The sequence below is a fragment of the Sinohyriopsis cumingii genome, unplaced genomic scaffold, assembly GCF_028554795.1.
Source record: "Sinohyriopsis cumingii isolate HCF-2022 unplaced genomic scaffold, ASM2855479v2 utg000160l, whole genome shotgun sequence".
NCBI lineage: Eukaryota > Metazoa > Mollusca > Bivalvia > Unionida > Unionidae > Sinohyriopsis > Sinohyriopsis cumingii.
Window position 1 is genome coordinate 12,016,931 of NW_028315873.1, and position 15,876 is coordinate 12,032,806.

At 37.7% G+C, this 15,876-nt stretch overlaps 2 protein-coding genes across 2 annotated transcripts; one reads left to right on the forward strand and one right to left on the reverse strand.

Annotated features, from left to right (window-relative positions):
• The first annotated feature begins 356 nt into the window (after positions 1-356).
• On the forward strand, positions 357-1,010 carry LOC149774789 (uncharacterized). The gene has a single exon (XM_089945006.1). The coding sequence runs from the start codon at positions 357-359 to the stop codon at positions 1,008-1,010; it is 654 nt and encodes a 217-aa protein (XP_089801132.1).
• Positions 1,011-3,795: 2,785 nt separating this feature from the next.
• Positions 3,796-5,396, reverse strand: LOC149774790 (uncharacterized). The gene is made up of 2 exons (XM_089945007.1): positions 5,039-5,396; positions 3,796-3,893 (listed from the first exon to the last, which is right to left on the reverse strand). The coding sequence occupies exons 1-2, from the start codon at positions 5,394-5,396 to the stop codon at positions 3,796-3,798; spliced, it is 456 nt and encodes a 151-aa protein (XP_089801133.1).
• Between the last annotated feature and the right edge of the window lie 10,480 nt (positions 5,397-15,876).

Here is a 15,876-nt window from a genome sequence, read left to right on the forward strand (position 1 = left end):
AAAACAGAAATCAAGGTCCGAGGCAAAACCAGGAAGACTGGAATGGGGCGAGCATAGGGACCGAAACTCGTCCTCCTCTCATATAGGGTCCCCAATAATTAAGCTTAATAGTCTGGGAAAGGATGAAGGATACTTTGAATTGGCCACAGTAAACCATAACGAAATGAAATTGCTTTGTGACACAGGGGGAAGTGTATCTATTTTAAGACAGAGTGTTGTAGAACAATGGTCATATCCACCAAAAATCAATCCAGTAAATAACAAATGACTGACAGTAACTGGAGACACTGTACCATTTTTTTTTTGGTAAAGCAAATGTAGATATTAAATTTGGGAATAAAGTATTTAAAACTGAGATGCTTACTGCAGAAATTCAACAAGAAGAGATCCTGGGAATGGACATCATGAGGATAAACAAATGTGACTTGATGATAAGCAAGGGATGTTTAAATGTAAATGGGGAAAAGGTTACATGTTTCTTTAACAATGTAAAGGGACCTATTTGTTGCCGGGTGGCAGTTACTGACACTGTTGAAGTTCCTCCACATTCGGAAATTATAGTAAACAGCAAACCATTAGGAATTGTGGGAAAAGGCTCCTATGGATTGATTGAACCTGCAGTGAAATTTACTGAAAAGACAGGACTGTTGGTAGCCAAGGTCCGAGTTGATCCTAATAGAAACACATTACCCATTAGAATAGCAAATTTTGGAACTGAACCATACAAAATCTATAAAAATACAGTAGTAGCTGAATATCATCCTGCATCAATAGATCATTGTACCATTTTTTACTCAAATAATGTCTCAGAAACAGATGGTAAAATGAATGAAATAATGCCCAAACACCTAACAGACATGTTTGAAAGTTCCTCAAAGAATTTAAGTGATGAACAAATAAATGAACTAAGAAATTTTCTGATTAAAAAGCAGGATGTTTTCTCCAAAGATTTCACTAACATAGGCCACACTACACTAACCCAACATACAATTAACACAAATGATGCTTAGCCAATTAGATTTTATCCATCCACTAGCAAAATGAAAGATTGCCGAAGAAGAAATTGAGAAAATTGCAGAAGCTGACATAATTGAAAAATATCCCCAAAGTCCTTGGAATGCTCCTGTAGTACTGGTAAATAAACCAGATGGATCTGTTAGATTTTGTTGTGATTTTAGACGCTTGAATGATGTGACAGTCAAGGATTCACAAACTTTACCTCTTAATGATGATAGTCTTCATGCACTTTCTGGTTCAAAAAGGGTGGTCTTGCCTTGACATGAAATCAGGTTATTGGCAATGTGATATTAAGGAAGAAGACAGACCAAAAACTGCTTTTCAATCCCTTGTGGTGAACAGTGGATGTGGAAAAGAATGGCATTTGGTCTTTGCAATGCACCCGCCACATTCACCAGATTGACACAAGTTGTATTTTCTGGTCTAATATGGAAAATTTTGATCCTGTATTTAGATGTTCTGATTTGTTATTCGAAAACATTTGAGGGTCAGCTTGAAAATCTCACCATTATCTTTGAGAGATTGCGACAAGCCAGTTTGAAATTTAATCCCAAAAAGTGTTGTCTTTTTGAGAAGCAAGTTTCTTTCTTATTTGATAACTGAATCAGGTGTTGGGACCTTGCTTGAAAAGATACGAACCATTAATAAATGGCCTGTGCCAAGAAATGCCAAACAAACCAAAAGCTTTGTTTCCCTGTGTTCTTACTATAGATCATATGTTCATAGATTTGCAGATATTGCTAAACCTCTCCATCAAATGGCAGAAAAGAATGTAAAGTTCAAATGGACTTTAGAATGTCAAAGGTCGTTTGATATGTTGAAACAAGCTTTAACAAAAGCTCTGATACTTGCTTTCCCAACTGAAAATGATCCATTCATCCTTGAGTGTGACTCTTCAAATATTCGACAGGGTGCTGTACTATCACAAGTCCAAGATGGAAGGGAGAAGGCTATCTGTTACTTTAGTTAATGTTTTTCAAAACCTGAGAGATAATACTGTGTAACTAGCAGAGAGTTACTGGCCATTGTAAATGCCATTAAACATTTTCACAATTATTTGTATGGTCGTAAGTTCACAGTGAGGACTGATCATAGTAGTTTGAGATGCCTTTTGCACTTTAAATTAGTGGAAGGACAACTGGCCAAATGGTTAACATTTGTGTCGGCATATGACTGAAATTGAGTATTGAAAAGGAAGGATTCATAAGAATGCAGATGCATTATCAAAGAAGACCATGTCATGACATCATCTGTAAATATTGTAATAGAGTGGAAGAACGTTGTAATGAAACAGTGTAAATTGACAAAAACATTGATATCTGCAAAGCTGAAAGTGTTCCTGTTTTATCCTGTAGTGTAGACAGAAATAAAATAGTTGACAATGTTGATAGTGTCACCTGTAAGGATGAAATACATTTTGGTATAAATGTGGTTGGTCAAAGTGTCATAAACGAGATGTGTACAAAGAACTTACTCTATAGCATGATACTGTGTATGTTCCTAATTTTCCAGATGGCTTCAGATACGATGGCAACAATTACTGTCCTCCTCTTTTGCTTGCTCTCAATCTTGGTAGAACACCTATGCAAAAGAAAAGAATGTGAAAAGAATGATTCTAAAATTCATATAGGTCAAGTACGTCAGAAACAGAATAGTACAGAGAAGTCAAAATATAGCACTGATGAATTGAGTGAAGATGAAAACACACTGTAATATGTCTAAAGAGATTAGTACTGAATTAGAGCAGGCTAATAACAGAAATACACATAATAAATGTGCACCTGATTTATCAAATGCTAATCCTGAAAACAGTGACTTAAATGGATGTTTGAAGCCTCAATTAAATGATGGTGGAAATTATAAAAGAAATAATAACACAGAAATTGACCTAGAGAAATTTGACATAGGAAATTTGGATCTCAATGTTCTAGCAAAGTTACAATTACAAGACCCAATTTTAAAAACTGTACATGACTGGTTGAAAAGTAAGAGTAAGCCTGATTGGGCTGATGTCGCTAAGTATGGCCTAGAGATGAAGTACTTTTGGTACAGATGGGAATCTCTGTGTCTTAAGAATAATGTTTTATACAGAAAATGGGAAAGTCGTGATGGAAAGGAAATCACATTTCAAATTATAATACCAAGAAGTTTGAAAACACTTGCTTTGACCCAAATGCATAATAGTGTTAGCAGTGCACATCTTGGTATAACCAAAACCCTGCATAAAATAAGGCAACGATTTTTCTGGTATGCTTTAAGAAGAGATGTAGAGAATTGGTGCAATAATTGTACAATTTGTGGTTCAAGAAAAATGTCTCAAAAGAAAGCAAAGGCTCCACTTAAACAATACCTTGTGGGATTACCCATGGAAAGAATAGCAATTGATTTTATGAGACCTATACCAAAATCCAAACAGGGTAAAAAGTATATAATGGTAGTGGCAGATTATTTTACAAAATGGACGGAAGCCATTCCATTACCAAACATTGAAGCACAGACTGTAGCAAAAGCATTGACTGAAAATTTCATATCCCGATTTGGTGTATCATTACTCATACACACAGATCAGGGATCTAATTTTGAAAGTAATTTATTCCAAGCAATGTATCAAATTCTGGGTATTAAGAAAACCCGAACAACTACTGCAAGACCCCAATATGGTATGGTTGAAAGAGCAAATCGTACAATAGTGAATATGCTTTCAGCTTTTGAGTCGGATTATTAAAGAGATTGGGATGAATATGTACCTTTGGTGATGATGGCCTACAGGTCTTCAGTTCATGAAAGTACTGGGACCAGCCCTGCAGCAATGACATTTAGAAGGGAGATAACTCTACCCATTGACCTCATCCTTGGTGATCCTGAGAAACAGCCATCTGAACGTCAGAAATATAAAACTGATTATGCAAATGAACTAAAAGGGAGACTGAATGAAATACATGAACTTTTCAGAATAAAAATGCAACTTTCTGGTGAAAATATGAAAAACGAATTATGATCTGAATCTCCATAACTACACTGTAGGTGATAAAGTATGGTATTATGACCCCAAAAGAATAAGTGGCTTGAATTCAAAATTACAAAGACCCTGGAAAGGTCCATTTGAAATTATTTCGAAATTTAATGATGTGCTATACAGAATACAAGAAAGTCCAAAGCTTAAGCCAAAAATTGTACATCATGACAAACTTAAAGCATATCATGGTGAAGTTATTTCTCCTTGTTTGAATATTATTAACCACTAAAAAAAACAATAAAAAAACCAATGGTTTCAGATGTACAAATTTTCACACATAGCTAATTCTGCTTCTCTTAGTATCCGATGTACAAATTTTCACACATAGCTAATTCTGCTTCTATTAGTATAAGTCAATTACTGATTTGGTTGCTTAGTGAAGTTTACTGAACAAGAATTGTTTTGTAATTGAATGAATGTAACTTTAATAGTTGGGACAAGAAATGCTCTCCGGGGAACGGGCCTGTTTCTCCCTCGAACCCTTGCATATTCTCCTAAATTACTGTGATCAGATAACATATTTAAAGCAGAAAATAGTTTTTCTGGTAAAATGTTTCTTTAATAATATTTACCCGATCATAATACATGTAACCCATCGACCACTCCAGTTGCCAAGTGGTTAGAGCAGGGGTATCCAAACGTTTTGCAAAGAGGGCCAGATTTGATAAAGTGAAGATGCCAGGGGGTCAATAGTTCATTCTGATGTGTTTTTTAACCACATATATATATATACACTACATATACAAATGCAAATATACACTGTTATAGAACAATAAATAAATAAAAAGCAAATAAACAATAAATAAATAAAACAATTTTCATTGTCACAATTATCTTTATTTTTTAAATGGCAATGAAACTAAATATAAGCCATTCAGGCAGACATGAACAACTCTAAAAACGCAATTCTGCCTTTCATTCATATCTGGAGAGTCAGATAACATTGAACTGTATGTAATACCTTAAATTTTCTACCATTTTCATGACAGCCTTTGATAAATGTACCTTCAGGAAAAGATTTGCCATGTTTAGCTATTAACAAGGCCACTTCGTAGCTTGCTTTGGTGATATTTTCCTTTGACTCACAGGCCCGCGTGAAGAATAGCTGTTGTGATGCCAGAGCAGCTTGGAGTTGCTTCACTTTTTCAGCGCGGTCACTCCCTTTTAGATTGTCGTATGTGTTAGCATGTTTAGTCCGGTAGTGTCTCTTTACGTTGAAATCCTTAAACAAGGCAACCGTCTCGTTACAAATGAGACAAACACAATTGCCTCGATTTTCAGTGAACAAGTACTGTAATTCCCATCTTTCCTGAAAGCGGCGGCCCTCACTGTCAACTTTCCTATTTTTCTTTTCAGTCGCCATGGCAGAAATGAGCTGAGAAGGGTTCGCGTGCTAGAGGGCCATACATAATACATTATATGACTGAAGCTGCGGGCCGTATAAAATCTTACAGCGGGCCGTGATTGGCTCGCGGGCCGGACTTTGGACACCCCTGGGCTAGAGCTTCCACCTCTGATGCAGAAGGTTGTGTGTTTGAATCACGGTCGAGTCATACCAAAGACCTATAAAAATGGTACAAGCAGCTGTCGCACTTGGTGCTCAGCATTAAGAGGTTACTTTTAGGACTGGTCGGCCTGGTGTCAGGATAATGTGACTGGGTAGGACATGATGCTGCATTTCTGAGGTATGATGCCCCAGTGTTAGACATCACTATAAACTGTCACACTGCAGACATCCTAGTGATATGACTGAAAAATATTAAAAACTATGTTAAAACTTAAAATACATACACAACCCTTCCCACGGTTACATCCATACAGATTGCATACCTTCTGTTCCTGATGTAACTGAAATGTTCATGGGATATGGTGCCGATCCTGGTATCAAAGGGAGATTACTCTGTTTCCTAGGTAGGAGATAACTTTAAGTTTAGTTTAACTAAAATGTTTTGCTCTGGTATGGCTGGAATTGCGAGGTAGTAGTGGTTCTGATAACGTATTATGTTTGGGTAAGGATTTTTGAAAAAAACATATTTTATTTTTAAAAAATTGGTATCTACATGTATTATATAATATCAGCAAGCAAATAGTAAAACAATGTTCTCGTAATTTTTGACAATTTAAATATTGCATTTAACATGTCGAGTTTGTTCCCACTCATAAGCGTTAGGTGCTGCTGGGACCGCCGTTGGAATGGCATTAAAGAAAGCAACAAGAAAAGGATTTTATAAAAGAGGACTGGGTCTAAGATTATCAGGATCTCACCGAGGAAGAGGTCTGAGGCTTCCAGGAACACTTCGTTAATTATTCCAGCATCAACTTTTGATTTACTTGATGCTGCCAAACAACTAAAAATGAAAAACTTCAGAGGTGTTTTTATGCTAGATAAATTCCCACAGCGACCAAATGGAGTTGAAACGGGTATTATTAATCTTGATGATAATTCAGGACCATGTATTCATTGGGTATCATACGCAATTTATCCACGTGGAATCGTTTATTTTGATTCGTACGGGTTAGCTCCACCACGTGAGTTTATCAAGTATGTAGCGCCACTTCACGCAAAAGTTTGGTATTCAACGCTACCAACACAAAAAATGACAGATCCGCCAATATGAGGCATCGAAGTGATTAAGGTTATTAATGCTATATCAAAGTCTTCCAATGCACCTCATAAAGTCGTGCATGATTTTACAAGTAACCGTTTCGTTTTAAACAGATCTTAAATTATATAATTGTTGATATTTACAGAAGATCTTTCTCTACCAGCGTTGCGAAAAAAATCGACGATACTGATCTGTCGAAGTACGCGACTAAAGATGAACTTTCTGATATTATGAATCTTGCTGGAGTTGACTGAGATGAAGTTGTTGTTTTTCAGAATAAATACGGTGTTTTAAAAACGATCAACATTAAATGGAATGATATAGTTCGACGAGTAGTCGGTGCGGTCATGGATAACATTCCAGTATTTACCGACGGTGGTAGAACCAGAGACTCATGTATATAGTTTGCAACCATCAGAGATGAAATTGCAAGAAGCGTTGCTAATCGTTTGAAAAACACTGGCGGCACAATGACGTACGAACTCAGCATGAACGGGAATAAGATAGTGGTTTTGAGAAATCCAACATCCGACGAAGATGCCGCAACGAAAAAATACGTTGACATTAACTACAACACCGTAGATGGTAAACTATCCACGTTGCGGGCCGAGTATGATGTTCACGTAAGTGCGTTTATAAATCTCCGTAGAAATTTTCAAAAACTCAATAAAATCGCAGATAAATCCTTTGGTCATCCGTTGACCGTCGATGCAAAACTCTCTGATATCAAGACGAACATTGACACGATTAAAAAAACACTCGAAGACATCGTAATTGGGATTCCTGAGATCGTTAACAAAATTAGTCTGATTGAAATTTCACACAAGCAGATTACCAACATAGCAAGCACAGTATCATCTGGATTCTCGACCTGGTCACAGCAAAATAAAACTCTCAAACATACCGCAACAGTTACTGGTGTGTACAGGCTGTCTGTGTTCAGTGCTGCACAATTTTCGAGATTTTCACAACGTATCCATGGCGGCATTCAACTGATAAGCTTCCTGGAGTTGTGACTATCATATTAAATGTTGTTGTTGTTGTAAGGTTTAACGCCATTTTTCAGCACAAGATAGGCTATACATGGCGGCCAGTATTAATGGTGAGGAAGAACCCGGAAAACCCCCAGAAAGAACCACCGACCCACGAGAAGCTACTGGCAAGCTTTCTCACATAACCACATTAGCCGAATCCCAGACTCGAACCGACACAGACAGAGGTGAGATGGCAGTGATCCGTAACGGTGAGCGCTTTAGACCACTCGGCCACTCGGGGCCCCGTATCATATTAAATAAAGGGGACGAAGAATTATTTATTCTGGAAGCAGCTGATACGAAATTAACCGCAACATCTTACTGGTGGTGTCTAGAATTTGTAGCTGAAACACATCAGTTAGTTACTGTATAAAGTATAATGAGTACCTCAATCTACGTTCAAAAATTCAGGTACAATCAATCACGTGAATGGCAAATAAAATTAAAAGATACCGTCGAACAATACACGGTAAAAATAAAAAAATATCGTAGACGATTAGTTATCGTCGACGTAATCGTTTATTCAGCATCCGCTGTTGTTGCTGGAGCCGGTGTGTTATTATCAACAATGACAATGATGGCACCAGTAGCCGTGACAATCTGTATTTCAGCTACAACAACAATTGCAGGTGTTCTTAATATCATTGCAAAAAAATATGTACTTGCATGAATGAAAAGTTGAATGATTATATGATAAAGTTACACACAGCGACAACAGCATATTCCAAGTTATCTTCGCTGTCATCAGCAAGTGTTTGTGATGGAATAATTTCTGATTTTGAGTTTTCAGAAATGATTAAAATATATCACGATGGCACTGCTATTAAAAGTACAAGTATATTCAATAATGACATCACAAGAGCTACTCCAACAGATCGTGACAAGCACAACTCCGCCATGATGATCTCAGTAAGTTCGACTAATCCTGAATTTAACGTCAACTTTCCAACTGCGATTCCAGTAAAGGAAATCGCACTAGCACAATTACGAGTATATTACAGCTGGCCAAACATCAGATCAAAATCATTTGGTGGATTGCCAGCAAATAATTCGCTTGCATTTACTAATAACAACAAACTTGATGGAACACCTGACTGTGCTGTTGTTGGGATACCAAATGCAGTTATCAGATTGAACAAATTAATGATGAATTTCAGCGCAGAATAAAATGAATAACCGGAAAAGAATCAAAAATATCAATTAAAATTCATGAGCCAACTTTATCCTCTGCAGTTGAAATACACTCGCAAGATTACGTCGTTGATATTTTTCAACCATCATTAAGATTCGTACTAGTTTGGCCCGATGTTCCACTGATGTATGAAAATCCACCACCACCGAAAGAAGATGAATTTTTTACTAACGAATCTAAAATGATAACTATTCCAAAATATCGATTTTCTTATCCATTTCCCGCATGGACAGATTCTATTTCTGCTGCTGGAATAGAACCTTTCCCATTAATAATACCTACCCTTATTGATATTGATCAAAAAACTTCTTACTGAAAGATATTCCAAAATAATGGTTAGTAATACTAAAACTGAATATACAAATACATCCATGACATTGGTACAGTTATTTAAAAAAATATATCCTAGAGTATCCTAATAACGATCTGAAAAGGAAAATAATTGAAACAATACAACCTTTAAATCAAGTTTTGTCAGACATTATGCAAATAAGTATCTCGTTGATTTTATAAATTGAAAAACTAATATAGGTATGCGAGATAAAAGTATCAAACAAACTTATTTTGATCATTAGTAGTGAAGTGGGGCACTCTAGGGACAATGGGAATTACCATTAAAAACACCCTGGGTCACTCTGGGGACTATGTAAATTTAACATGGGAAAAATTGCTGGGTCACTCTAGGGACAAGGGGAATTTAACATGGGGAATAGAGTTTGGGTCTGTCTAGGGACAAGGGGAATTGAACATGGGGAATAGAGTCTGGGTCTGTCTAGGGACAAGGGGAATTGAACATGGAGAATAGAGTTTGGGTTTGTCTAGGGACAAGGGGAATGGAACAGGGGACTATAGTGTGGGTCTGTCTGGGGAATAGATCGTGAGACTGTCTAGGGACAATGGGAAATTTCACATTACGGAAACCCCTGGGGGGATATAGCCTCAAGGGAATTTAACATATGGAAATTGAACATGGTGGGTCTGTATAGCGTCAAGGGGAATTGAACATGATGGGACTGTCTAGGGACAATGATGGTAGAGGGTCAAACACAACAGAGACAGAGACATACATACACTAGTACAAGCGTGAGATTTATATATAAAGCATTACCAAGACATGAAATCTTGCTGGGGTGTTCAAAAATTTGCATAATTGTAATGATGCTATAAATAGCTATAATCAAGGAAATGCTCAACGACAAAATGGATGTGACTAAAAGTAACGCTAAAATGACGAAATTGTCCCAGAATTTAAAGGAAAATAAACATATCCCTGAAAAATAAGTTACAATGGTTTAGACTAAAATGGATAAAATTAGTAACTACGTACAATATCAACTTATGTGACGATCGTGGATAAACACCCATGTATCTATTTATAGCTATAATCAGCTGAAATTCCTATGAAATCTCACTATCTATTTATAGCTACAACTTGTGGGTTATTCCTTTGGAAAACCCCACTATATTTGTATAGCCTCAGCTTGAGTGACGTTCCTGTTTATGAACTCTACTAGTACATATGTATAGCTACAACCTGTGGAAAACCCAAAGTCCATATTTATAGTCTCAAAATTTCCAGCGTCAGTGACGTCACTGTACTGGAAACTAGGGGATAAATGGCAACAGTGTTGCAAGTGGCTGACCTGAATACGCGCTACTGTAGGTAGGTAGGTAGAATGTATTTGATAGGGATAAACGGAGTTTTATAGGGACAAACAGTGACGAACACACACACACACACACGCGCACACCACAGAGGGAAGAAGAAACAACAAATCCAAAATATACTATTCACACAGGGAAGAGGAAAAAACAAAGAAATATATTATCCAGACGTTCTTACACTAACATACACACACACACACACACAGATCGAAGAACAAAACCTAAATTAAAATATACTATCCATACAAGCGTACGCTAACGCATACAAACCCCAAATATACTATCCACACAAACGTACGCGAAAGCATACAAGCCCCAAATATACCACCCAAACAAACTTACGCGAACGTATACAAACACCAAATATACTATCCACACAACGTCGCTAACGCATACAAACCCCAAATATGCTATCCACACAACGTCGCTAACGCATACAAACCCCAAATATACTATCCACACAACGTCGCTAACACATACAAACCCCAAATATACTATCCATACAAACGTACGCTAACGCATACAAGGGCCAAATATACTATCCAGACAAACGTACGCGAACGCATACAAACCCCAAATATACTATCCACACTAACGTACGCGACAGCATACAAACCCCAAATATACCATCCATACAAACTTACGCGAACGCATACAAACCCCAAATATACTATCCACACAACGTCGCTAACACATACAAACCCCAAATATACTATCCATACAAACGTACGCTAACGCATACAAGGAACAAATATACTATCCATACAAACGTACGCGAACGCATACAAACCTCAAATATACTATCCATACAAGCGTACGTGTATGCATACAAACCCAACATATACTATCCACACAAGCGTACGTGAACTCATACAAACAAAAAATATACTATCCACACAACGTCGCTAACGCATACAAACCCCAAACATACTATCCATACAAACGTACGCGAACGCATACAAACCCCAAATATACTATCCAACAAACGTACGCGATCGCATACAAACCCCTAATATACTATCCACACAACGTCGCTAATGCGTACAGACCCCAAACATACTATCCAGACAAACGTACGCGAACGCATACAAACCCCAAATATACTATCCACACAACGTCGCTAACACGTACAAACCCCAACATATACTATCCACACAAGCGTACGTGAACTCATACAAACAAAAAATATACTATCCACACAACGTCGCTAACGCATACAAACCCCAAATATACCATCCACACAACGTCGCTAACGCATACAAACCCCAAATATACTATCCACACAAACGTACGCGAACGATTACAAACTCCAAATATACTATCCAACAAACGTACGCGATCGCATACAAACCCCTAATATACTATCCACACAACGTCGCTAATGCGTACAGACCCCAAACATACTATCCAGACAAACGTACGCGAACGCATACAAACCCCAAATATACTATCCACACAACGTCGCTAACTCGGCAAAGTGCTTAAGATTTTTCAGTTTTTTTTTTATTTCAAGCCCTACAAAAGGAGACCAAGTTTGTCTTGAAAGAGGATTGAAACTCTAAATTACACGGGCGTGAAGGAAAAAATCGTTGTGTTCATTCTAATCATGCTTGCTGTATCTCTTTGTGTTTTAGAGGTCATATTTCTTCTTAAGTAAATACGCGCATCAATAGACAGACAGATTGGGTCATCATCCTTGAGGTTCACTGTACTTTCGGTTCTTTACTTCATACAAACCCCAAATTTATTAGTTTGAAGAAAAAAAGATAGCATGCCCCTCAATACTGTAACACGTCTGTTCTGACTCTACCGACGTGAGTGTGAGTGTTTATGTTAAAATGTTTAAGTAAGATATAAAAAAATGGTCAGCATGAAAACGCGAACCATGAACCATGTGAAGCTCAGTATTTTGATGTGGTAAGAAGAAATAGTACAATACACAAAGAGGGCTTGTAAGTTCACATTCCAGTCTGTCTGCACTGTAATGGTAACAATGCAAGAGCGTTGGGATTATTATGCCACACAGTCCCAGAACAAAACAATGCATCACCTGTTGTAAGCCATTTCATTGGCTATACTTATTTTCTTACCGCGTTCACTTCGAATTGACTTGACGAGAATGGCCATGCTTTACTGGGTCTATCCTATAGGCGATTTATATAAAAAATTATTTAAAAATATTAAATGAATGCACGAACAATGGTACCATGGGCGATCCGATGGAAATTGTGTCCGTCTTATTGCAAAATACATCAACGTTTCATTTAACCGTGCAGATCGCTAGAACAAACCTCTAATAATACACATTTTGAAAAGTGTTGTGTGACACGGATCGCCATTGTCGCTTGGTGTCTGCTTTCTTCTTCGAAAAGAGATCGTTTCGTCTTGACTATAAAAATTTAATTTGACTAAGTTTTACGCACTACTTGAACTCATACATTTCACGTTGTAGGTGTAAGCCGTCGTTCTCAGTTTTCTGGAAGTTCGTTTTTGCGTTTCTCAGATGTGGTACTATTTGTTATGGACCGAAAGAAATTTCTTTTGGCGTGAATCAGGACTCGTGGTTTTGTGGCAGTAATGGAGAGCATTGATTAAAGCTCAGTTATGTCGTCTTCGAAATCGCTGACACGGATTTGAGCTAACACTTCAGGTCTTGTGTGAGGCGACACGGCACGTCATTGCCTTTTACTTTCTCAATCAAATCGTTTCATCTTATTGCAAAAATTACATTTGACTAGGTTTCATACGCAGCAGGTCCCTGTATATAGGGAGAGTGTCTTAGTGTCAGAGTATTCATTCCACTCTCAAACGATCAAGAAGATGGAAGAGTCAGCACAGATCGACCTGCTGGTCAAATATATGCTAAAAGTCATACGAAAGCATAATTCACAGGCGAAAGTGGCAAGAAAACTTACTCTTTTGGTCGTTGATTTGATGAGAGTCATACGAAAGTGTGTAAGTGCTGATGAAGTTTGCTATATCTGCAAAGGTAAATGGGTATTTGTCTCCAGTATACCTGCTTCGTCTAAGAAAGAGAGACAAAAGTCAAGATACCTAATATCGTTGTCAGGAGAAAGGACACTTGGATTAAGAGTGCCCTAAGAGAAAAGAGAAGAAACAGAAACAAGACAAAAAAGAGAAGAGGGATTCAGAAGAAGATGAAATTAAAGATGAGGAAGAACTTGTGCCAGTGAAGACATGGAAATGGAAACATTGACAACGTGAGCTGATGCGTTGGCCCTGATGTGAAATTTCATACTACCTTCTAAAAGAGAATAGATCAGAAAGAAAACGTAAGTGTCTCTTGGTCTTGACATTGTATGATAAGGATGGCGTGTTTTGTTTTTACTCACACTTATGAAATTGTGCTCTTTCAACTCTCTCTATCCCTCTGGATCATGTTTTAGTTAGAAGTGAAATGGAAGGATGTTTTCCTTTACGCACGCTCTTTAGGCATGCAAGTCGGTAAACAATAGTCAGTCTATTCCTCCATCATTTTGTGTCTTGATGTTTCCTAAATCACACACTGATGCCATAAAATAACGAGTTAAATGGTTTTGTAGTGTTGGGGGTGGGGGGTTGGGTGTAGGTGTTTGTCAGAGTTGGTCATTGCAGGTGAGGGCTTAAGTGCTTTAAAAAACTTTTTCTTCTTCACTCTATGTTGATGGAATATCATGGGTTATTTTCTTCACTCTTTGTTGATAGTATATATAAAGGGTTATTTCTTCACTCCGTGTGGATATTGTATAATGGTTTTTTTCTTCCCTCTGTGGTGTGTGTGCGTGTGTGTGTGTGTGTTCGCGTGCGTTGTGTAGATCGTATATTTGGTTGTTTTTTTTCTTCTTCCTCCCGAGTGTGGATAGTATATTTGGGGTTTGTATGCGTTAGCGACCTTGTGTGGATAGTATATTTGGGGTTTGTATGCGTTCGCGTACGTTTGTCTGGATAGTATATTTGGGGTCTGTGCGCATTAGCGACGTTGTGTGGATAGTATATTAGGGGTTTGTATGCGATCGCGTACGTTTTTTGGATAGTATATTTGGAGTTTGTAAGCGTTCGCGTACGTTTGTATGGATAGTATATTTGGGGTTTGTATGCGTTAGGGACGTTGTGTGGATAGTATATTTTTTGTTTGTATGAGTTCACGTACGCCTGTGTGGATAGTATATTTGGGGTTTGTATGCGTTCGCGTACGTTTGTATGGATAGTATATTTGGGTTTGTATGCGCTCGCTTACGTTTGTATGGATAGTATATTTGGGGTTTGTATGCGTTCGCGTACGTTTGTATGGATAGTATATTTGGGGTTTGTATGCGTTTGCGTACGTTTGTATTGATATTATATTTGGGGTTTGTATGCGTTAGCGACGTTGTGTGGATAGTATATTTGGGGTTTGTATGCGTTCGTGTACGTTTGTATGGATAGTATATTTGGGTTTGTATGCGCTCGCGTACGTTTGTATGGATAGTATATTTGGGGTTTGTATGAGTTAGCGTACGTTTGTATGGATAGTATATTTGGGGTTTGTATGAGTTAGCGTACGTTTGTATGGATAGTATATTTGGGGTTTGTATGCGCTCGCGTACGTTTGTATGGATAGTATATTTGGGGTTTGTATGCATTAGCGACGTTGTATGGATAGTATATTTGGGGTTTGTATGCGTTCGCGTAAATTTGTATTAATGGTATATTTGGGGTTTGTATGCTTTCGCGTACGTTTGTATGGATAGTATACTTGGGGTTTGTATAAGTTAGCGTACGTTTGTATGGATAGTATATTTGGGTTTTGTATGCGTTAGCGACGTTGTGTATATAGTATATTTGGGGTTTGTATGCGTTCGCGTACGTTTGTATGGATAGTATATTTGGGTTTGTATGCGCTCGCGTACGTTTGTATGGATAGTATATTTGGGGTTTGTATGCGTTAGCGTACGTTTGTATGGATAGTATACTTGGGCTTTGTATGCGTTAGCGACGTTGTGTGGATAGTATATTTGGGGTTTGTATGCATTAGCGACGTTGTGTGGATAGTATATTTGGGGTTTGTATGCGTTCGCGTAAATTTGTATTAATGGTATATTTGGGGTTTGTATGCTTTCGCGTACGTTTGTATGGATAGTATATTTGGGGTTTGTATAAGTTAGTGTACGTTTGTATGGATAGCATATTTGGGCTTTGTATGCGTTAGCGACGTTGTGTGGATAGTATATTTGGGGTTTGTATGCATTAGCGACGTTGTGTGGATAGTATATTTGGGGTTTGTATGCGTTCGCGTAAATTTGTATTAATGGTATATTTGGGGCTTGTATGCTTTCGCGTACGTTTGTATGGATAGTATATTTGGGG

Excerpts from the sequence above, each read along its gene's own strand:
- LOC149774789 (XM_089945006.1), top strand. The coding sequence starts at position 357 with ATGCTTACTGCAGAAATTCAACAAGAAGAGATCCTGGGAATGGACATC.
- LOC149774790 (XM_089945007.1), bottom strand. The coding sequence starts at position 5,396 with ATGGCGACTGAAAAGAAAAATAGGAAAGTTGACAGTGAGGGCCGCCGC. Across the intron at positions 3,894-5,038 it reads TGGCAAATCTTTTCCTGAAG|ATGGCTGTTTCTCAGGATCA; the intron begins GTACATTTATCA and ends TCTGACGTTCAG.